A 25,278-nucleotide genomic window follows, 5' to 3' on the forward strand; every position below is an offset into this window, starting at 1 on the left:
AGGTCTGATCACCATCCATGGCATTTAATCTTAAAAAATCAGCCACTTTCAGGCTTCCTGGGAACATTCTGTAACTATTTGTGGATTTTATTTTGAAAATCCAGACTCCTTCAAGCATCCTGACAACATCCCGTAACTATCTGGGGTTTTTATTTTGAAAGTCCAGACTTTTTTGGGCTTCTTAGGAACATCCCTTAACCATCTGGGGATTTTATTTTGAAAATCCAGCATCTCTTAGGCTTCCCGGGAACATTCTGTTACTATTTGGGAGTTTTATTTTGAAAGTCCACTCTTTTTCAGGCTTCCTGGAAACATTCTATAACTATTTGGGGGTTTTATTTTGAAAATCCAGTGTCTTTCCGGCTCCCTGGGAACATTCTGTAACTATTTGGGCATTTTATTTTGAAAGTCCAGCTTTTTTAAGGCTTCTTAGAAACATTCCTTAACAATCTGGGGATTTTATTTTGAAATTCTAGCTTTTTTTTACTCTTCCTAGGAACATCCTGTAACTATTTTGGAGTTTTATTTTGAAAATCCACTCTTTTTCCATCTCCCTGGGAATTTCCTGTAACCATCTGGGGGGTTTATTTTGAAAAACCAGGCTCTGTACAGCTTTCCTGGTAGCATTCTATTACTATGGGGGGGCTTATTTCAAAATAAAGGCTCTGTATAGACTTCCTAGTAACATTCTGTTATATTGGGGGGGGGGGGGGCTTATTTTCAAAATAAAGGCTCATTACATGTTTCCTGGTAATATCTAGTTACTATGGGGGGGTGGGGGGGCTTATTTTTACTTTTATTTATATGCTCCAAAAATTAGCAAAAACCACCACCCTCACCCGGATTCGAACCCAGACTCACGTCACATGATCCGAGTGCCTTAACCACTGGGCCAAAGCGGATGGTGGCAAAAACTTTCTTTACTGCCGAGACATTTTGAATGGGTGCCTTGCGCTCGTCGCCGATGCTCGCGTACAGAGAGACATTTCCTTGAAGACGAAGGACAGAGACCCTGAGAGTTGACCAATTTCAGAGAGAGAGAGACTGTAACAGTTCGAGAGGAAGGAGAGAGACCCTGGGAGAGAGAGTGAGACAGTGAGAGAGAAAGACATGTATAAAAGCTGCATTTTGATCACATGATCCAGAGGGGTGACTGAGAGACTTTACCAATTTCAGAGACAGAGAGAAACCATGTTATAAGGTCTAATCACCATCCATGGGATTTCATTTTAAAAATTCAGCCTCCTTCAGGCTTGCTGGGAACATCCTGTAACTATTTGTGGATTTTATTTTGAAAATCCACTCTTTTTCCGGCTCCCTGGGAACATTCTGTAACTATTTGGGCATTTTATTTTGAAAGTCTAGCTTCTTTTAGGCTTCTTAGAAACATTCCTTAACAATCTCGGGATTTTATTTTGAAATTCTAGCTTTTTTTACTCTTCCTAGGAACATCCTGTAACTATTTGGGAGTTTTATTTTGAAAATCCACTATTTTTCCAGCACCCTGGGAACATCCTGTAACCATCTGGGTGTTTTATTTTGAAAAACCAGGCTCTGTACAGCTTTCCTGGTAGCATTCTATGACTATGGGGGGGCTTATTTTCAAAATAAAGGCTCATTACATGTTTTCTGGTAATATCCAGTTACTATGGGGGGGATGGGGGGGCTCATTTATACACTCAAACATAAGCTCTGTACATGTTTCATTGTAATATAGGGGGGTGGGGGGGGCTTATTTTCAAAATAAAGGCTTTGTACAGTCTTCCTTGTGACATTCTATTACAATGGGGGAGGGTTGTTTATTTTTATATTCAAAATAAAGGCTCATTACATGTTTGCTGGTAACATTCTATTATAATGGGGGGGGGGCTTATTTTCAAAATAAAGGCCCATTACATGTTCCTGGTAATATCTAGTTACTATGGGGGGGGTGGGGGGGCTTATTTTTACTTTTATTTATATGCTCAAAAAATTAGCAAAAACCACCACCCTCACCCGGATTCGAACCCAGACTTACGTCACATGATCCAAGTGCCTTAACCACTGGGCCAAAGCGGATGGTGGCAAAAACTTTGAATCTAGTAAATTTATAGAGGAGACTTGACCTCTGACAGTCTATGGGGTTGCTATGGTTACTCACTGATTAGATGAGGAACACCTGCTGCGCGCACACTTTGGAGACAAAAACTGGTTTCAGACCAACCCTCAAACAAAAGCTTCTAACTCAAAATCTATAAGTCGTATCTGAGAAATGAACACATTGTGAGAATCACAAGACTTTGGCCGACGTCCACATATGTTTATATTTAATAAGAGTTAAGAAATGAGACTGTAAGAGCGATTTAGAAATTTAGTTTTCTCATCAGGAATCTTTTTTGGTGATCTCCATTGAAGTCCATTCAAAAGTTAGAGGGTGCTGCTCTAGCACCACTCTTCAAACAAATGCTTGTAACTCAAAAACTATAGGTCCTATCTAAGAAATGAAAACATTGTGAGAATCCCAAGACTTCCCCGAACGTACAGATATGTTTTGGCGGGAGAGAGTTCAGAAATGAGGCCGTGGGAGCGAGTTAGAAATTTTTTTCTGTATTTCTCCTTTCTGACTTTTTTTCCCAAAATTAACATGGGAGTCTATGGAGAGGTGAGACCGGAAAAGATTTCTCGGTAAATTGACTCAGCCTAAACTACTGGACCGAGAGATGTCAGAGTGGCATGTGTGCGTAGGAAACAAACTCTACTTTCACCAGATGTAAAAATCATGTCTGTCGGACTCTGTTTGTGGCTAGGAGAAGTGTTTAAACAGAGAAAAAGTAGCTGAAAAACGCCCGTTTTGGCCGATTCTCTCTTTAGGGCGAGAGACCTTGAGTCCCATTCGTCGATTTCGGCCACGTTTTCGCGATTTTTGAGCGAATTATTGGACGAAATTCTTAGAAAAGTCATAGCACAGGATTCGACGTAATTCCGCATGTTTTTTTATAGGTCTCGAGTATGTGCGATGAAATCTGTGGGAGGAGTAGCGGGACGAAAATTTACGGAAGAAGAACTAAGAAAAACTAGAAAATCTCTCCTGCCGAGACATTTTGAATGGGTGCCTTGTGCTCGTCGCCGATGCTCGCGTACAGAGAAACATATTATCCAGGTTTACATGAGAGACGGTGAGAGCGAAAGACATTTCCAAATGTTGCTTGATTTTATAATCATGCATGAATCCAGGTCGGTGACAAAGAGACTGTACCAATTTCAGAGACAGAGAGAAACCATGTTATAAGGTCTGATCACCATCCATGGCATTTAATCTTAAATATTCAGCCACTTTCAGGCTTCCTGGGAACATTCTGTAACTATTTGTGGATTTTATGTTGAAAATCCAGTCTCCTTCAAGCATCCTGACAACATCCCGCAACTATCTGGGGTTTTTATTTTGAAAGTCCAGACTTTTTTGGGCTTCTTAGGAACATCCCTTAACCATCTGGGGATTTTATTTTGAAAATCCAGCATCTCTTAGGCTTCCTGGGAACATTCTGTAACTATTTGGGAGTTTTATTTTGAAAATCCAGCATCTTTCAGGCTTCCTGGGAACATTCTGTAACTATTTGGGAGTTTTATTTTGAAAGTCCACTCTTTTTCCGGCTCCCTGGGAACATCCTGTAACTATTTGGGCATTTTATTTTGAAAGTCCAGCTTTTTTAGGCTTCTTAGAAGCATTCCTTAACAATCTGGGGATTTTATTTTGAAATTCTAGCTTTTTTTTACTCTTCCTAGGAACATCCTGTAACTATTGGGGAGTTTTATTTTGAAAATCCACTATTTTTCCAGCTCCCAGAGAACATCCTGTAACCATCTGGGGGTTTTATTTTGAAAAACCAGGCTCTGTACAGCTTTCCTGGTAGCATTCTATTACTATGGGGGGGCTTATTTCAAAATAAAGGCTATGTACAGACTTCCTGGTAACATTCTATTACAATGGGTGGGGCTATTTTCAAAATAAAGGCTCATTACATGTTTCCTGGTAATAACCAGTTACTATGGGGGGGGATGGGGGGGCTTATTTGTACCATCAAACATAAGCTCTGTACATGTTTCCTTGTAATATGGGGGGATGGGGGGGCTTATTTTCAAAATAAAGGCTTTGTACAGACTTCCTGATAACATTCTATTAAAATGGGCGAGGGTTGTTTATTTTTATATTCAAAATAAAGGCCCATTACATGTTTGCTGGTAACATTCTGTTATAATGGGGGGGGGGGGGGCTTATTTTCAAAATAAAGGCTCTGTACAGACTTCCTGGTAACATTCTATTACAATGGGGGAGGGTTGTTTATTTTTATATTCAAAATAAAGGCTCATTACATGTTTGCTGGTAACATTCTATTATAATGGGGGGGGGGGGTGGTTATTTTCAAAATAAAGGCCCATTACATGTTTTCTGGTAATATCCAGTTACTATTGGGGGGGTGTGGGGGCTTATTTATACACTCAAACATAGGCTCTGTACATGTTTCCTTGTAATATGGGGGGTGGGGGGGCTTATTTTCAAAATAAAGGCTTTGTACAGTCTTCCTTGTGACATTCTATTACAATGGGGGAGGGTTGTTTATTTTTATATTCAAAATAAAGGCTCTGTATAGACTTCCTAGTAACATTCTGTTATAATGGGGGGGGGGGCTTATTTTCAAAATAAAGGCCCATTACATGTTCCTGGTAACATCCAGTTACTATGGGGGGGTGGGGGGGGCTTATTTTTACTTTTATTTATATGCTCCAAAAATTAGCAAAAACCACCACCCTCACCCGGATTCGAACCCAGACTCACGTCACATGATCCAAGTGCCTTAACCACTGGGCCAAAGCGGATGGTGGCAAAAACTTTGAATCTAGTAAATTTATAGAGGAGACTTGACCTCTGACAGTCTATGGGGTTGCTATGGTTACTCACTGATTAGATGAGGAACACCTGCTGCGCACACACTTTGGAGACAAAAACTGGTTTCAGACCAACCCTCAAACAAAAGCTTCTAACTCAAAATCTATAAGTCGTATCTGAGAAATGAACACATTGTGAGAATCACAAGACTTTGGCCGCCGTCCACATATGTTTATATTTAATAAGAGTTAAGAAATGAAACCGTAAGCGCGATTTAGAAATTTAGTTTTCTCATCAGGAATCTTTTTTGGTGATCTCCATTGAAGTCCATTCAAAAGTTAGAGGGTGCTGCTCTAGCGCCACTCTTCAAACAAATGCTTGTAACTCAAAAACTATAGGTCCTATCTAAGAAATGAAAACATTGTGAGAATCCCAAGACTTCCACGAACGTACAGATATGTTTTGGCGGGAGAGAGTTCAGAAATGAGACCGTGGGAGCGAGTTAGAAATTTTTTCCTGTATTTCTCCTTTCTGACTTTTTTTCCCAAAATTAACATGGGAGTCAATGGAGAGGTGAGACCGGAAAAGATTTCTCGGTAAATTGACTCAGCCTAAACTACTGGACCGAGAGATGTCAGAGTGGCATGTGTGCGTAGGAAACAAACTCTACTTTCACCAGATGTAAAAATCATGTCTGTCGGACTCCGTTTGTGGCTAGGAGAAGTGTTTAAACAGAGAAAAAGCGGCTGAAAAACGCCCGTTTTTGCCGATTCTCTCTTTAGGGCGAGAGACCTTGAGTCCCATTCGTCGATTTCGGCCACGTTTTCGCGATTTTTGAGCGAATTATTGGACGAAATTCTTAGAAAAGTCATAGCACACGATTCGACGTAATTCCGCATGTTTTTTTATAGGTCTCGAGTATGTGCGACGAAATCTGTGGGAGGAGTAGCGGGACGAAAATTTACGGAAGAAGAACTAAGAAAAACTAGAAAATCTCTCCTGCCGAGACATTTTGAATGGGTGCCTTGTGCTCGTCGATGCCGGCGTTGCTTCGAACACAGAGACGCATATTATCCAGGTTTACGTGAAATCCAATTTCAGAGAGACATTACGTTTTGGTTGGAGAGAGAGAGAGAGAGAGATGGTGAGAGCGAAAGACATTTCCAAAAGCTGCTTGATTTTATAAACATGCATGATCCAGGTCGGTGAGAGACTTGACCAATTTCAGCGAGACAGAGAGAAACCATGTTGTAAGGTCTTATCACCATCCATGGCATTTAAATTTTAAAATTCAGCCTCCTTCAGTCTTTCTGTGAACATCCTGTAACTATTTGGGGGTATTATTTTGAAAATCTAGCATCTTTCAGGCTTCCTGGGAACATTTTGTAAATAATTGGGGTTTTTATTTTGAAAATCCAGACTCCTTCGGGCTTCCTGGTAAGGTCTTGTCATTATCCAGGACTTTTATTTTGAAATACTGGCATCTTTTAGGCTTCCTGGAAACATTCAGTAACTATTTGGGCGTTTTATTTTGAAAATCCAGCATCTTTTAGGCTTCCTGGAAACATTCTGTAACTATTTGGGCATTTTATTTTGAAAATCCACTCTCTTTCCGACTCACTGGGAACATCCTGTAACAATCTGGGGGTTTTATTTTGAAAATCCAGCATCTTTCAGGCTTGCTTGGAACATTCTGTAACTATTTGGGGGTTTTATTTTGAAAATCCAGCATCTCTTAGGCTTTCTGGGAACATTCTGTAATTATTTGGGGGTTTTATTTTGAAAATCCACCATCTTTCAGGCTTCCTGGGAACATTCTGTTACTATTTGGGAGTTTTATTTTGAAAATCCACTCTTTTTCTGGCTCCCTGGGAACATCCTGTAACCATCTGGGGGTTATATTTTTAAAAACCAGGCTCATTACATGTTTCCTAGTAACATTCTATTATGATGGGGGGGGCTTATTTTCAAAGTAAAGGCTCTGTACAGACTTCCTGGTAACATCCAGTTACTATTGGGGGGGCTTATTTTCAAAATAAAGGCTCTGTACAGCTTTCCTGGTAACATTCTATTACAATGGGGGGGGGCTATTTTCAAAATAAAGGCTCATTACCTGTTTCCTGGTAATATCCAGTTACTATGGGGGGGGATGGGGGGGCTTATTTATACACTTAAACATAGGCTCTGTACATGTTTCCTTGTAATATGGGGGGGTGGGGGGGCTTATTTTCAAAATAAAGGCTTTGTACAGACTTCCTGATAACATTCTATTACAATGGGGGAGGGTTGTTTATTTTTATATTCAAAATATAGGCTCTGTATAGACTTCCTAGTAACATTCTGTTATAATGGGGGGGGGGCTTATTTTCAAAATAAAGGCCCATTACATGTTCCTGGTAATATCTAGTTACTATGGGGGGGTGGGGGGGCTTATTTTTACTTTTATTTATATGTTCGAAAATTTAGCAAAAACCACCAGCCACACCCGGATTCGAACCCAGACTTACGTCACATGATCCGAGTGCCTTAACCACTGGGCCAAAGCGGATGGTGGCAAAAACTTTGAATCTAGTAAATTTATAGAGGAGACTTGACCTCTGACAGTCTATGGGGTTGCTATGGTTACTCACTGATTAGATGAGGAACACCTGCTGCGCGCACACTTTGGAGACAAAAACTGGTTTCAGACCAACCCTCAAACAAAAGCTCCTAACTCAAAATCTATAAGTCGTATCTGAGAAATGAACACATTGTGAGAATCACAAGACTTTGGCCGACGTCCACATATGTTTATATTTCATAAGAGTTAAGAAATGAAACCGTAAGAGCGATTTAGAAATTGAGTTTTCTCATCAGGAATCTTTTTTGGTGATCTCCATTGAAGTCCATTCAAAAGTTAGAGGGTGCTGCTCTAGCGCCACTCTTCAAACAAATGTTTGTAACTCAAAAACTATAAGTCCTATCTAAGAAATGAAAACATTTTGAGAATCTCAAGACTTCCACGAACGTACAGATATGTTTTGGCGGGAGAGAGTTCAGAAATGAGACCGTGGGAGCGAGTTAGAAATTTTTCTTCGTATTTCTCCTTTTCTGACTTTTTTTCCCAAAATTAACATGGGAGTCAATGGAGAGGTGAGACCGGAAAAGATTTCTCGGTAAATTGACTCAGCCTAAACTACTGGACCGAGAGATGCCAGAGTGGCATGTGTGCGTAGGAAACAAACTCTACTTTCACCAGATGTAAAAATCATGTCTGTCGGACTCCGTTTGTGGCTAGGAGAAGTGTTTAAAGAGAAAAAAAGTGGCTGAAAAACGCCCGTTTTTGGCCACTCGCTCTTTTGAGAAAGCGAGCTTTAGTCCCATTCGTCGATTTTGGCCACGTTTTCGCGATTTTTGAGCGAACTACTGGACGAAATTCTTAGAAAAGTCATAGCACAGGATTCGACGTAATTCCGCATCGTATTTTATAGGTCTCGAGTATGTGCGATGAAATCTGTGGGAGGAGTAGCGGGACGAAATTTTGGGAAGAAGAAATAAGAATAATAAACCCGAGGAACTAGAAAATCTCTCCTGCCGAGACATTTTGAATGGGTGCCTTGTGCTCGTCGATGCCGGCGTTGCTTCGAACACAGAGACGCATATTATCCACATTTACGTGAAATCCAATTTCAGAGAGACATTACGTTTTGGTGGGAGAGAGAGAGAGAGAGAGATGGTGAGAGCGAAAGACATTTCCAAAAGCTGCTTGATTTTATAAACATGCATGATCCAGGTCGGTGAGAGACTTGACCAATTTCAGAGAGACAGAGAGAAACCATGTTGTAAGGTCTTATCACCATCCATGGCATTTAAATTTTAAAATTCAGCCTCCTTCAGTCTTCCTGTGAACATCCTGTAACTATCTGGGGTTTTTGATTTGAAAATCCAGACTCCTTCGGGCTTCCTGATAAGGTCTTGTCATCATCCAGGACTTTTATTTTGAAAAACCAGCACCTTCCTGGCTTCCTGGAAACATTCTGTAACTATTTGGGGTTTTTATTTTGAAAATCCAGCATCTTTCAGGCTTCCTGGGAACATTCTGTAACTATTTGGGAGTTTTATTTTGAAAGTCCACTCTTTTTCCGGCTCCCTGGGAACATTCTGTAACTATTTGGGCATTTTATTTTGAAAGTCCAGCTTTTTTTAGGCTTCTTAGAAACATTCCTTAACAATCTGGGGATTTTATTTTGAAATTCTAGCTTTTTTCACTCTTCCTAGGAACATTCTGTAACTATTTGGGAGTTTTATTTTGAAAATCCACTCTTTTTCCATCTCCCTGGGAACATCCTGTAACCATCTGGGGGTTTTATTTTGAAAAACCAGGCTCTGTACAGCTTTCCATGTAGCATTCTATTACTATGGGGGGGCTTATTTCAAAATAAAGTCTCTGTACAGACTTCCTGGTAACATTCTATTACAATGGGGGGGGCTATTTTCAAAATAAAGGCTCATTACATGTTTCCTGGTAATATCCAGTTACTATGGGGGGGGGTGGGGGGGGCTTATTTATACGCTTAAACATAAGCTCTGTACATGTTTCCTTGTAATATGGGGGGTGGGGGGGCTTATTTTCAAAATAAAGGCTTTGTACAGACTTCCTGATATGACAATGGGGGAGGGTTGTTTATTTTTATATTCAAAATAAAGGCTCATTACATGTTTGCTGGTAACATTCTATTACAATGGGCGGGGGGCTTATTTTCAAAATAAAGGCCTCTTACATGTTCCTGGTAATATCCAGTTACTATGGGGGGGTGGGGGGGCTTATTTTTACTTTTATTTATATGCTCCAAAAATTAGCAAAAACCACCACCCTCACCCGGATTCGAACCCAGACTTACGTCACATGATCCGAGTGCCTTAACCACTGGGCCAAAGCGGATGGTGGCAAAAACTTTGAATCTAGTAAATTTATAGAGGAGACTTGACCTCTGACAGTCTATGGGGTTGCTATGGTTACTCACTGATTAGATGAGGAACACCTGCTGCGCGCACACTTTGGAGACAAAAACTGGTTTCAGACCAACCCTCAAACAAAAGCTTCTAACTCAAAATCTATAGGTCGTATCTGAGAAATGAACACATTGTGAGAATCACAAGACTTTGGCCGCCGTCCACATATGTTTATATTTAATAAGAGTTAAGAAATGAAACCGTAAGAGCGATTTAGAAATTTAGTTTTCTCATCAGGAATCTTTTTTGGTGATCTCCATTGAAGTCCATTCAAAAGTTAGAGGGTGATGCTCTAGCGCCACTCTTCAAACAAATGCTTGTAACTCAAAAACTATAGGTCCTATCTAAGAAATGAAAACATTGTGAGAATCCCAAGACTTCCACGAACGTACAGATATGTTTTGGCGGGAGAGAGTTCAGAAATGAGACCGTGGGAGCGAGTTAGAAATTTTTCTTCGTATTTCTCCTTTTCTGACTTTTTTTCCCAAAATTAACATGGGAGTCAATGGAGAGGTGAGACCGGAAAAGATTTTTCAAAAAAATGTTCAAGCCTAAACTACTGAACCGACAGATGTCAGAGTGGCATGTGTGCGTAGGAAACAATCTCTATTTTCACCTGATGTGAAAATCATGTCTGTCGGACTCCGTTTGTGGCTAGGAGAAGTGTTTAAACAGAGAAAAAGTGGCTGAAAAACGCCCGTTTTTGGAAACTCGCTCTTTAGGACGAGAGACCTTGAGTCCCATTCGTCGGTTTTGGCCGCGTTTCCGCGATTTTTGAGCAAATTATTGGACGAAATTCTTAGAAAAGTCATAGCACACGATTCGACGTATTTCCGCATGTATTTTTATAGGTCTCGAGTATGTGCGACGAAATCTGTGGGAGGAGTAGCGGGACGAAAATTTACGGAAGAAGAACTAAGAACTAGAAAATCTCTCCTGCCGAGACATTTTGAATGGGTGCCTTGTGCTCGTCCATGCCGGCGTTGCTTCGAACACAGAGACATTTCCTTTAAGACGAAGGACAGAGACCCTGAGAGAGAGAGTGAGACAGTGAGAGAGAAAGACATGTATAAAAGCTGCATTTTGATCACATGATCCAGAGTGGTGACTGATTGGCTTGACCAATTTCAGAGACAGAGATAAACCATGTTATAAGGTCTAATCACCATCCATGGGATTTCATTTTAAAAATTCAGCCTCCTTCAGGCTTCCTGGGAACATCCTGTAACTATTTGGGGGTTTTATTTAGAAAATCCAGCGTCTTTCAGGCTTCCTGGGAACATTCTGTAACTATTTGGGGGTTGTATTTTGAAAATCTAGCTTTTTTTTACGCTTCCTAGGAACATACTGTAACTATTTGGGAGTTTTATTTTGAAAATCCACTCTTTTTCCGTCTCACTGGGAACATCCTGTAACTATTTGGGGGTTTTATTTTGAAAATCCAGCATCTTTCAGGCTTCCTGGGAACATTCTGTAACTATTTTGGAGTTTTATTTTGAAAATCCAGCATCTCTTAGGCTTCCTGGGAACATTCTGTAATTATTTGGGGGTTTTATTTTGAAAATCCAGCATCTTTCAGGCTTCCTGGAAACATTCAGTAACTATTGGGGCATTTTATTTTGAAAATCCAGCATCTTTCAGGCTTCCTGGAAACATTCTGTAACTATTTGGGCATTTTATTTTGAAAATCCACTCTCTTTCCGACTCCCTGGGAACATCCTGTAACCATCTGGTGGTTTTATTTCGAAAATCCAGTGTCTTTCAGGCTTCCTGGAAACATTCTGTAACTATTTGGGGGTTTTATTTTGAAAATCCAGCGTCTTTTAGGCTTCTTCGGAACATTCTGTAACTATTTGGGAGTTTTATTTTGAAAGTCCACTCTTTTTCCGGCTCCCTGGGACCATCCTGTAACAATCTGGGGATTTTATTTTGAAATTCTAGCTTTTTTTACTCTTCCTAGGAACATCCTGTAACTATTTGGGAGTTTTATTTTGAAAATCCACTATTTTTCCAGCTCCCTGGGAACATCCTGTAACCATCTTGGTGTTTTATTTTGAGAAACCAGGCTCATTAGATGTTTCCTAGTAACATTCTATTACAATGGGGGGGGGGCTTATTTTCAAAATAAAGGCCCATTACATGTTCCTGGTAACATCCAGTTACTATGAGGGGGTGGGGGGGCTTATTTTTACTTTTATTTAAATGCTCCAAAATTTAGCAAAAACCACCACCCTCACCCAGATTCGAACCCAGACTTACGTCACATGATCCGAGTGCCTTAACCACTGGGCCAAAGCGGATGGTGGCAAAAACTTTGAATCTAGTAAATTTATAGAGGAGACTTGACCTCTGACAGTCTATGGGGTTGCTATGGTTACTCACTGATTAGATGAGGAACACCTGCTGCGCGCACACTTTGGAGACAAAAACTGGTTTCAGACCAACCCTCAAACAAAAGCTTCTAACTCAAAATCTATAAGTCGTATCTGAGAAATGAACACATTGTGAGAATCACAAGACTTTGGCCGACGTCCACATATGTTTATATTTCATAAGAGTTAAGAAATGAGACCGTAAGAGCGATTTAGAAATTTAGTTTTCTCATCAGGAATCTTTTTTGGTGATCTCCATTGAAGTCAATGAAAACGGTAGAGGGCGCTGCTCTAGCGCCACTCTTCAAACAAATGCTTGTAACTCAAAAACTATAGGTCCTATCTAAGAAATGAAAACAATTTGAGAATCCCAAGACTTCCACGAACGTACAGATATGTTTTGGCGGGAGAGAGTTCAGAAATGAGGCCGTGGGAGCGAGTTAGAAATTTTTCTTCGTATTTCTCCTTTTCGGACTTTTTTCCAAAAATTAACATGGGAGTCAATGGAGAGGTGAGACCGGAAAAGATTTCTCGGTAAATTGACTCAGCCTAAACTACTGGACCGAGAGATGTCAGAGTGGCATGTGTGCGTAGGAAACAAACTCTACTTTCACCAGATGTAAAAATCATGTCTGTCGGACTCCGTTTGTGGCTAGGAGAAGTGTTTAAACAGAGAAAAAGTGGCTCAAAAACGCCCATTTTTGCCGATTCTCTCTTTAGGGCGAGAGACCTTGAGTCCCATTCGTCGGTTTTGGCCGCGTTTCTGCGATTTTTGAGCGAATTATTGGACGAAATTCTTAGAAAAGTCATAGCACACCATTCGACGTAATACCGCATGTTTTTTTATAGGTCTCGAGTATGTGCGACGAAATCTGTGGGAGGAGTAGCGGGACGAAAATTTACGGAAGAAGAACTAAGAATAATAAACCTGGAATGTTCGAGGAATAATAATATAAGTGCCAATGCATTGCATGGCACTTGCCTTGGCAAGGCACCCATAATAACTAGAAAATCTCTCCTGCCGAGACATTTTGAATGGGTGCCTTGTGCTCGTCCATGCCGGCGTTGCTTCGAACACAGAGACGCATATTATCCAGGTTTACGTGAAATCCAATTTCAGAGAGACATTACGTTTTGGTGGGAAAGAGAGAGAGAGAGAGATGGTGAGAGCGAAAGACATTTCCAAAAGCTGCTTGATTTTATGAACATGCATGATCCAGGTCGGTGAGACACTTGACCAATTTCGGAGAGACAGAGAGAAACCATGTTTTAAGGTCTTATCACCATCCTTGGCATTTAAATTTTAAAATTCAGCCTCCTTCAGTCTTCCTGTGAACATCCTGTAACTATTTGGGGGTATTATTTTGAAAATCTAGCATCTTTCAGGCTTCGTGGGAACATTTTGTAAATAATTGGGGTTTTTATTTTGAAAATCCAGACTCCTTCGGGCTTCCTGGTAAGGTCTTGTCATCATCCAGGACTTTTATTTTGAAATACCAGCATCTTTTAGGCTTCCTGGAAACATTCAGTAACTATTTGGGCGTTTTATTTTGAAAATCCAGCATCTTTCAGGCTTCCTGGAAACATTCTGTAACTATTTGGGCATTTTATTTTGAAAATCCACTCTCTTTCCGACTCACTGGGAACATCCTGTAATAATCTGGGGGTTTTATTTTGAAAATCCAGCATCTTTCAGGCTTGCTTGGAACATTCTATAACTATTTGGGGGTTTTATTTTGAAAATCAAGCATCTCTTAGGCTTTCTGGGAACATTCTGTAATTATTTGGGGGTTTTATTTTGAAGGTACAGCATCTTTTAGACTTCCTGGGAATATTTTGTAACTATTTGGGGTTTATATTGTGAAAATCCAGCATCTCACAGGCGTCCTGGGAACATTCTGTTACTATTCGGGGGTTTTATTTTGAAAATCCACTCTTTTTCCGGCTCCCTGGGAGCATTCTATAACTATTTGGGCATTTTATTTTGAAAGTCCAGCTTTTTTTAGGCGTCTTAGAAGCATTCCTTAACAATCTGGGGATTTTATTTTGAAATTCTAGCTTTTTTTACTCTTCCTAGGAACATCCTGTAACTATTTGGGAGTTTTATTTTGAAAATCTACTATTTTTCCAGCTCCCTGGGAACATCCTGTAACCATCTGGGGGTTTTATTTTGAAAAACCAGGCTCTGTACACCTTTCCTGGTAGCATTCTATTACTATGGGGGGGCTTATTTCAAAATAAAGGCTCTGTACAGACTTCCTGGTAACATTCTATTACAATGGGGGGGGCTATTTTCAAAATAAAGGCTCATTATATGTTTCCTGTTAACATTCTATTACAATGGGGGGGGGGGGGGGCTTATTTATACGCTTAAACATAGGCTCTGTACATGTTTCCTTGTAATATGGGGGGTGGGGGGGCTTATTTTCAAAATAAAGGCTTTGTACAGACTTCCTGATAACATTCTATTACAATGGGGGAGGGTTGTTTATTTTTATATTCAAAATAAAGGCTCATTACATGTTTGCTGGTAACATTCTGTTATAATGGGGGGGGGAGCTTATTTTCAAAATAAAGGCCCATTACATGTTCCTGGTAATATCTAGTTACTATGGGGGGGGTAGGGGGGCTTATTTTTACTTTTATTTATATGCTCCAAAATTTAGCAAAAACCACCAGCCTCACCCGGATTCGAACCCAGACTCACGTCACATGATCCGAGTGCCTTAACCACTGGGCCAAAGCGGATGGTGGCAAAAACTTTGAATCTAGTAAATTTATAGAGGAGACTTGACCTCTGACAGTCTATGGGGTTGCTATGGTTACTCACTGATTAGATGAGGAACACCTGCTGCGCGCACACTTTGGAGACAAAAACTGGTTTCAGACCAACCCTCAAACAAAAGCTTCTAACTCAAGATCTATAAGTCGTATCTGAGAAATGAACACATTGTGAGAATCACAAGACTTTGGCCGACGTCCACATATGTTTATACTTAATAAGAGTTAAGAAATGAGACCGTAAGAGCGATTTAGAAATTTAGTTTTCTCATCAGGAATCTTTTTTGGTGATCTCCATTGAAGTCCATTCAAAAGTTAGAGTGTGCTGCTCTAGCACCACTCTTCAAACAAATGCTTGTAACTCAAAAACTATAGGTCCTATCTGAAAAATGAAAACATTGTGAGAATCCCAAGACTTCCACGAACGTACAGATATGTTTTGGCGAGAAAGGGTTCAGAAATGAGACCGTGGGAGCGAGTTAGACATTTTTCTTCGTATTTCTCCTTTTCTGACTTTTTTCCAAAAATTAACATGGGAGTCAATGGAGAGGGGAGACCGGAAAAGATTTCTCGGTAAATTGACTCAGCCTAAACTACTGAACCGACAGATGTCAGAGTGGCATGTGTGCGTAGGAAACAAACTCTACTTTCACCAGATGTAAAAATCATGTCTGTCGGACTCCGTTTGTGGCTAGGAGAAGTGTTTAAACAGAGAAAAAGTGGCTGAAAAACGCCCGTTTTGGCCGATTCTCTCTTTAGGGCGAGAGACCTTGAGTCCCATTCGTCGATTTCGGCCACGTTTTCGCGATTTTTGAGCGAATTATTGGACGAAATTCTTAGAAAAGTCATAGCACACGATTCGACGTATTTCCGCATGTATTTTTATAGGTCTCGAGTATGTGCGACGAAATCTGTGGGAGGAGTAGCGGGACGAAAATTTACGGAAGAAGAACTAAGAAAAATAAACGCAAAATGTTCGAGGAATAATAATATAAGTGCCAATGCATTGCATGGGGCTTCGCCCCATGCAATGCATTGCCAGCTGGGGGCGGAGCCCCCAGCTGGCAAGGCACCCATAACTAGAAAATCTCTCCTGCCGAGACATTTTGAATGGGTGCCTTGTGCTCGTCGATGCCGGCGTTGCTTCGAACACAGAGACGCATATTATCCAGGTTTACGTGAAATCCAATTTCAGAGAGACATTATGTTTTGGTGGGGGAGAGAGAGAGAGAGAGATGGTGAGAGCGAAAGACATTTCCAAAAGCTGCTTGATTTTATGAACATGCATGATCCAGGTCAGTGAGAGACCAATTTCAGAGAGACAGAGAGAAACCATGTTGTAAGGTCTTATCACCATCCATGGCATTTAAATTTTAAAATTCAGCCTCCTTCAGTCTTCCTGTGAACATCCTGTAACTATTTGGGGGTATTATTTTGAAAATCTAGCATCTTTCAGGCTTCCTGGGAACATTTTGTAAATATTTGGGGTTTTTATTTTAAAAATCCAGACTCCTTCGGGCTTCCTGGTAAGGTCCTGTCATCATCCAGTACTTTTATTTTGAAAATCCAGCATCTTTCAGGCTTCCTGGAAACATTCTGTAACTATTTGGGCATTTTATTTTGAAAATCCACTCTCTTTCCGACTCCCTGGGAACACCCTGTAACCATCTGGGGGTTTTATTTTGAAAATCCAGCATCTTTCAGGCTTGCTTGGAACATTCTGTAACTATTTGGGAGTTTTATTTTGAAAATCCAGCATCTCTCAGGTGTCCTGGGAACATCCTGTAACCATCTTGGGGTTTTATTTTGAAAACCAGGCTCATTACATGTTTCCTAGTAACATTCTATTACTATGGGGGGGCTTATTTTCAAAATAAAGGCTTTGTACAGACTTCCTGGTAACATCCAGTTACTATTGGGGGGGGCTTATTTTCAAAATAAAGGCTTTGTACAGTCTTCCTTGTGACATTCTATTACAATGGGGGAGGGTTGTTTATTTTTATATTCAAAATATTGGCTCTGTATAGACTTCCTAGTGACATTCTGTTATAATGGGCGGGGGGCTTATTTTCAAAATAAAGGCCTCTTACATGTTCCTGGTAATATCCAGTTACTATGGGGGGGGTAGGGGGGCTTATTTTTACTTTTATTCATATGCTCCAAAAATTAGCAAAAACCACCACCCTCACCCGGATTCGAACCCAGACTCACGTCACATGATCCGAGTGCCTTAACCACTGGGCCAAAGCGGATGGTGGCAAAAACTTTGAATCTAGTAAATTTATAGAGGAGACTTGACCTCTGACAGTCTATGGGGTTGCTATGGTTACTCACTGATTAGATGAGGAACACCTGCTGCGCGCACACTTTGGAGACAAAAACTGGTTTCAGACCAACCCTCAAACAAAAGCTTCTAACTCAAAATCTATAAGTCGTATCTGAGAAATGAACACATTGTGAGAATCACAAGACTTTGGCCGACGTCCACATATGTTTTTATTTAATAAGAGTTAAGAAATGAGACCGTAAGAGCGATTTAGAAATTTAGTTTTCTCATCAGGAATCTTTTTTGGTGATCTCCATTGAAGTCAATGAAAACGGTAGAGGGTGCTGCTCTAGCGCCACTCTTCAAACAAAAGCTTGTAACTCAAAAACTATAGGTCCTATCTAAGAAATGAAAACATTGTGAGAATCCCAAGACTTCCACGAACGTACAGATATGTTTTGGTGCGAGAGAGTTCAGAAATGAGACCGTGGGAGCGAGTTAGAAATTTTTCTTCGTATTTCTCCTTTTCTGACTTTTTTCCAGAAATTAACATGGGAGTCAATGGAGAGGTGAGACCGGAAAAGATTTTTCAAAAAAATGTTCAAGCCTAAACTACTGAACCGACAGATGTCAGAGTGGCATGTGTGCGTAGGAAACAAACTCTACTTTCACCAGATGTAAAAATCATGTCTGTCGGACTCCGTTTGTGGCTAGGAGAAGTGTTTAAAGACAAAAAAAGTGGCTGAAAAACGCCCGTTTTTGGCCACTCGCTCTTTTGAGAAAGCGAGCTTTAGTCCCATTCGTCGATTTTGGCCACGTTTTCGCGATTTTTGAGCGAACTACTGGACGAAATTCTTAGAAAAGTCATAGCACAGCATTCGACGTAATTCCGCATCGTATTTTATAGGTCTCGAGTATGTGCGATGAAATCTGTGGGAGGAGTAGCGGGACGAAATTTTGGGAAGAAGAAATAAGAATAATAAACCCGAGGAATAATAATATAAGTGCCAATGCATTGCATGGGGCTTCGCCCCATGCAATGCATTGCCAGCTGGGGGCGGAGCCCCCAGCTGGCAAGGCACCCATAACTAGAAAATCTCTCCTGCCGAGACATTTTGAATGGGTGCCTTGTGCTCGTCGCCGATGCTCGCGTACCGAGAAACATATTATCCAGGTTTACATGAGAGACGGTGAGAGCGAAAGACATTTCCAAATGTTGCTTGATTTTATAATCATGCATGAATCCAGGTCGGTGACAAAGAGACTGTACCAATTTCAGAGACAGAGAGAAACCATGTTATAAGGTCTGATCACCATCCATGGCATTTAATCTTAAATATTCAGCCACTTTCAGGCTTCCTGGGAACATTCTGTAACTATTTGTGGATTTTATGTTGAAAATCCAGTCTCCTTCAAGCATCCTGACAACATCCCGCAACTATCTGGGGTTTTTATTTTGAAAGTCCAGACTTTTTTGGGCTTCTTAGGAACATCCCTTAACCATCTGGGGATTTTATTTTGAAAATCCAGCATCTCTTAGGCTTCCTGGGAACATTCTGTAACTATTTGGGAGTTTTATTTTGAAAATCCAGCATCTTTCAGGCTTCCTGGGAACATTCTGTAACTATTTGGGAGTTTTATTTTGAAAGTCCACTCTTTTTCCGGCTCCCTGGGAACATCCTGTAACTATTTGGGCATTTTATTTTGAAAGTCCAGCTTTTTTTAGGCTTCTTAGAAGCATTCCTTAACAATCTGGGGATTTTATTTTGAAATTCTAGCTTTTTTTTACTCTTCCTAGGAACATCCTGTAACTATTGGGGAGTTTTATTTTGAAAATCCACTATTTTTCCAGCTCCCAGAGAACATCCTGTAACCATCTGGGGGTTTTATTTTGAAAAACCAGGCTCTGTACAGCTTTCCTGGTAGCATTCTATTACTATGGGGGGGCTTATTTCAAAATAAAGGCTATGTACAGACTTCCTGGTAACATTCTATTACAATGGGTGGGGCTATTTTCAAAATAAAGGCTCATTACATGTTTCCTGGTAATAACCAGTTACTATGGGGGGGGATGGGGGGGCTTATTTGTACCATCAAACATAAGCTCTGTACATGTTTCCTTGTAATATGGGGGGATGGGGGGGCTTATTTTCAAAATAAAGGCTTTGTACAGACTTCCTGATAACATTCTATTAAAATGGGCGAGGGTTGTTTATTTTTATATTCAAAATAAAGGCCCATTACATGTTTGCTGGTAACATTCTGTTATAATGGGGGGGGGGGGCTTATTTTCAAAATAAAGGCTCTGTACAGACTTCCTGGTAACATTCTATTACAATGGGGGAGGGTTGTTTATTTTTATATTCAAAATAAAGGCTCATTACATGTTTGCTGGTAACATTCTATTATAATGGGGGGGGGGGGGGGTTATTTTCAAAATAAAGGCCCATTACATGTTTTCTGGTAATATCCAGTTACTATTGGGGGGGTGTGGGGGCTTATTTATACACTCAAACATAGGCTCTGTACATGTTTCCTTGTAATATGGGGGATGGGGGGGCTTATTTTCAAAATAAAGGCTTTGTACAGACTTCCTGATAACATTCTATTAAAATGGGCGAGGGTTGTTTATTTTTATATTCAAAATAAAGGCCCATTACATGTTTGCTGGTAACATTCTGTTATAATGGGGGGGGGGGGGCTTATTTTCAAAATAAAGGCTCTGTACAGACTTCCTGGTAACATTCTATTACAATGGGGGAGGGTTGTTTATTTTTATATTCAAAATAAAGGCTCATTACATGTTTGCTGGTAACATTCTATTATAATGGGGGGGGGGGGGGGGGGGGGGGGGTTATTTTCTAAATAAAGGCCCATTACATGTTTTCTGGTAATATCCAGTTACTATTGGGGGGGTGTGGGGGCTTATTTATACACTCAAACATAGGCTCTGTACATGTTTCCTTGTAATATGGGGGGTGGGGGGGCTTATTTTCAAAATAAAGGCTTTGTACAGTCTTCCTTGTGACATTCTATTACAATGGGGGAGGGTTGTTTATTTTTATATTCAAAATAAAGGCTCTGTATAGACTTCCTAGTAACATTCTATTATAATGGAGGGGGGGGCTTATTTTCAAAATAAAGGCCCATTACATGTTCCTGGTAATATCTAGTTACTATGGGGGGGTGGGGGGGCTTATTTTTACTTTGATTTAAATGCTCCAAAATTTAGCAAAAACCACTGCCCACACCCGGATTCGAACCCAGACTTACGTCACATGATCCGAGTGCCTTAACCACTGGGCCAAAGCGGATGGTGGCAAAAACTTTGAATCTAGTAAATTTATAGAGGAGACTTGACCTCTGACAGTCTATGGGGTTGCTATGGTTACTCACTGATTAGATGAGGAACACCTGCTGCGCGCACACTTTGGAGACAAAAACTGGTTTCAGACCAACCCTCAAACAAAAGCTTCTAACTCAAAATCTATAAGTCGTATCTGAGAAATGAACACATTGTGAGAATCCCAAGACTTTGGCCGACGTCCACATATGTTTATATTTAATTAGAGTTAAGAAATGAGACCGTAAGAGCGATTTAGAAATTTAGTTTTTTCCCTCCAAAATCTTCTCTTCAACTTTACATTGAATCCAATGGGGAACAGTGAGCTCTGTGCTCTAGCGCCACTCTTCAAACAAAAGCTTGTAACTAAAAAACTATAAGTCCTATCTGTGAAATGAACACACCGTGAGAATCCCAAGACTTCCCCGAACATACAGATCTCTTTTTTATTGCTGAGAGTTAAGAAATGAGACCGTAAGAGCGAGTTAGAAATTTTTTTCTGCATTTCTCCTTTCTGACTTTTTTTCCCAAAATTAACATGGGAGTCAATGGAGAGGTGAGACCGGAAAACTTTTCTCGGTAAATTGACTCAGCCTAAACTACTGGACCGAGAGATGTCAGAGTGGCACGTGTGCGTAGGAAACAAACTCTACTTTCACCAGATGTAAAAATCATGTCTGTCGGACTCCGTTTGTGGCTAGGAGAAGTGTTTAAAGACAAAAAATGTGGCTGAAAATCCGATCGTCTACACTCTCGTTTTGGGGGGCGAGAGACCTTGACTCCCATTCATTTGAAAATGACGCGTTTTCGCGATTTTTGAGCGAAATATCGGACGAAATCCTTAGAAAAGTCATAGCACAGGATTCGACGTATTTCCGCATGTTTTTTTATAGGTCTCGAGTATGTGCGATGAAATCTCTGGGAGGAGTAGGCGGACGAAAATTTACGGAAGAAGAATAAGAATAAAAATAAGTTGGAATGTTCGAGGAATAATAATATAAGTGCCAATGCATTGCATGGGGCTTCGCCCCATGCAATGCATTGCCAGCTGGGGGCGGAGCCCCCAGCTGGCAAGGCACCCATAATAATAATATAAGTGCCAATGCATTGCATGGGGCTTCGCTCCGCCCCCAGCTGGCAAGGCACCCATAATAAACCCGAGGAATAATAATATAAGTGCCAATGCATTGCATGGGGCTTCGCCCCATGCAATGCATTGCCAGCTGGGGGCGGAGCCCCCAGCTGGCAAGGCACCCATAATAACTAGAAAATCTCTCCTGCCGAGACATTTTGAATGGGTGCCTTGTGCTCGTCGATGCCGGCGTTGCTTCGAACACAGAGACATTTCCTTTAAGACGAAGGACAGAGACCCTGAGAGTTGACCAATTTCAGAGAGAGAGAGAGAGAGAGACTGTAATAGTTCGAGAGGAAGGAGAGAGACCCTGGGAGAGAGAGTGAGACAGTGAGAGATAAAGACATGTATAAAAGCTGCATTTTGATCACATGATCCAGAGTGGTGACTGAGAGACTTTACCAATTTCAGAGACAGAGAGAAACCATGTTATAAGGTCTGATCACCATCCATGGCATTTAATCTTAAAAATTCAGCCACTTTCAGGCTTCCTGGGAACATTGTGTAACTATTTGTGGATTTTATTTCGAAAATCCAGACTCCTTCAAGCATCCTGACAACATCCCGCAACTATCTGGGGTTTTTATTTTGAAAGTCCAGACTTTTTTGGGCTTCTTAGGAACATCCCTTGACCATCTGGGGATTTTATTTTGAAAATCTAGCATCTTTTAGGCTTCCTCGGAATATTCTGTGACTATTTGGACATTTTATTTTGAAGGTCCAGCGTTTTTTAGACTTCCTAGGGACATCCTGTAACTATTTGGGGGTTTTATTTTGAAAATCCAGTGTCTTTTAGGCTTCCTCGGAATATTCTGTAACTATTTGGGCGTTTTATTTTGAAGGTACAGCATCTTTTAGACTTCCTGGGAATATTTTGTCACTATTTGGGGTTTTTATTTTGAAAATCCAGCATCTCACAGGCGTCCTGGGAACATTCTGTTACTATTTGGGGGTTTTATTTTGAAAATCCACTCTTTTTCCGGCTCCCTGGGAACATTCTATAACTATTTGGGCATTTTATTTTGAAAGTCCAGCTTTTTTTAGGCGTCTTAGAAGCATTCCTTAACAATCTGGGGATTTTATTTTGAAATTCTAGCTTTTTTTACTCTTCCAAGGAACATCCTGTAACTATTTGGGAGTTTTATTTTGAAAATCCACAATTTTTCCAGCTCCCTGGGAACATCCTGTAACCATCTGGGGGTTTTATTTTGAAAAACCAGGCTCTGTACAGCTTTCCTGGTAGCATTCTATTACTATGGGGGGGCTTATTTCAAAATAAAGGCTCTGTACAGACTTCCTGGTAACATTCTATTACAATGGGGGGGGCTATTTTCAAAATAAAGGCTCATTACATGTTTCCTGGTAATATCCAGTTACTATGGGGGGGATGGGGGGGGTTATTTATACACTCAAACATAGGCTCTGTACATGTTTCCTTGTAATATGGGGGGGTGGGGGGGCTTATTTTCAAAATAAAGGCTTTGTAAAGTCTTCCTTGTGACATTCTATTACAATGGGGGAGGGTTGTTTATTTTTATATTCAAAATAAAGGCTCATTATAAGTTTGCTGGTAACATTCTATTATAATGGGGGGGAGGGCTTATTTTCAAAATAAAGGCCCATTACATGTTCCTGGTAATATCCAGTTACTATGGGGGGTGTGGGGGGGCTTATTTTTACTTTTATTCATATGCTCCAAAAATTAGCAAAAACCACCACCCTCACCCGGATTCGAACCCAGACTCATGTCACATGATCCGAGTGCCTTAACCACTGGGCCAAAGCGGATGGTGGCAAAAACTTTGAATCTAGTAAATTTATAGAGGAGACTTGACCTCTGACAGTCTATGGGGTTGCTATGGTTACTCACTGATTAGATGAGGAACACCTGCTGCGCGCACACTTTGGAGACAAAAACTGGTTTCAGACCACCCCTCAAACAAAAGCTTCTAACTCAAGATCTATAAGTCGTATCTGAGAAATGAACACATTGTGAGAATCACAAGACTTTGGCCGACGTCCACATATGTTTATATTTCATAAGAGTTAAGAAATGAGACCGTAAGAGCGATTTAGAAATTTAGTTTTCTCATCAGGAATCTTTTTTGGCCCTTGCCATTGAAGTCCATTCAAAAGTTAGAGTGTGCTGCTCTAGCGCCACTCTTCAAACAAATGCTTGTAACTCAAAAACTATAAGTCCTATCTAAGAAATGAAAACATTTTGAGAATCCCAAGACTTCCACGAACGTACAGATATGTTTTGGCGAGAAAGGGTTCAGAAATGAGACCGTGGGAGCGAGTTAGAAATTTTTCTTCGTATTTCTCCTTTTCGGACTTTTTTCCAAAAATTAACATTGGAGTCAATGGAGAGGTGAGACCGGAAAAGATTTCTCGGTAAATTGACTCAGCCTAAACTACTGGACCGAGAGATGTCAGAGTGGCATGTGTGCGTAGGAAACAAACTCTACTTTCACCAGATGTAAAAATCATGTCTGTCGGATTCCGTTTGTGGCTAGGAGAAGTGTTTAAAGACAAAAAAAGTGGCTGAAAAACGCACATTTTTGCCGATTCTCTCTTTAGGGCGAGAGACCTTGAGTCCCATTCGTCGGTTTTGGCCGCGTTTCTGCGATTTTTGAGCGAATTATTGGACGAAATTCTTAGAAAAGTCATAGCACACCATTCGACGTAATTCCGCATGTTTTTTTATAGGTCTCGAGTATGTGCGACAAAATCTGTGGGAGGAGTAGCGGGACGAAAATTTACGGAAGAAGAACTAAGAATAATAAACCTGGAATGTTCGAGGAATAATAATATAAGTGCCAATGCATTGCATGGGGCTTCGCCCCATGCAATGCATTGCCAGCTGGGGGCGGAGCCCCCAGCTGGCAAGGCACCCATAATAAACCCGAGGAATAATAATATAAGTGCCAATGCATTGCATGGGGCTTCGCCCCATGCAATGCATTGCCAGCTGGGGGCGGAGCCCCCAGCTGGCAAGGCACCCATAACAAACCTTCAGTCTGGTTGAAGCGTTCCTTTGCGATTTCAATGTTGACCTTGAAGATCTGCTGTTCACTCAAAAAGTATTTAGTGTTCCTCTCCCAGTACTGTGAATCTGTTGTCTTCAACATCCAGCCCTGTTTGGGTTCTACTTTCATTGTGTTGCTGTCATAGTGATCGATCTGAACTTCATCAACATAACCAACAGACACAAACTCTGGAAAGTTTGGGACTTGAGAGGACCCAGTGTGGAAATACTTCAGAGAATGAGTCCCTGCAAGAAAAAGTTAAAGTGACTTTAGTTTCAGAATGTTTAATAAATCACTGCACTCAGAGTCAAGAAGACATGAAGTACATTCAACACAACTTCAGCATCTCTGTTGTGTGGTAAACAAACACAAAAATACATTGAGAGATAAAACGTCTGCTCCAGAGTCCAGACACTCTTTACTTTGAATTCTACGTCTTAAACATTTATTCAATCTAACAACTCAAATATTTAATATTAGAAAATAATATTTTCTACTG

General features: G+C 40.6%; 1 protein-coding gene across 3 annotated transcripts in view; it reads right to left on the reverse strand.

Annotated features, from left to right (window-relative positions):
* The window catches only part of LOC138407079 (major histocompatibility complex class I-related gene protein-like), a 51,943-nt gene that overhangs the window by 18,770 nt on the left and 7,895 nt on the right, over positions 1–25,278 (reverse strand). For all 3 annotated transcript variants that reach the window (XM_069521423.1, XM_069521424.1, XM_069521425.1), the window contains exon 2: positions 24,764–25,024. In XM_069521423.1, the coding sequence (XP_069377524.1) occupies positions 24,764–25,024 (261 nt within the window). The remainder of the gene's footprint in view (positions 1–24,763; positions 25,025–25,278) is intronic.

Source organism: Paralichthys olivaceus, chromosome 24, assembly GCF_024713975.1.
Source record: "Paralichthys olivaceus isolate ysfri-2021 chromosome 24, ASM2471397v2, whole genome shotgun sequence".
Taxonomy (NCBI): Eukaryota; Metazoa; Chordata; class Actinopteri; order Pleuronectiformes; family Paralichthyidae; genus Paralichthys; species Paralichthys olivaceus.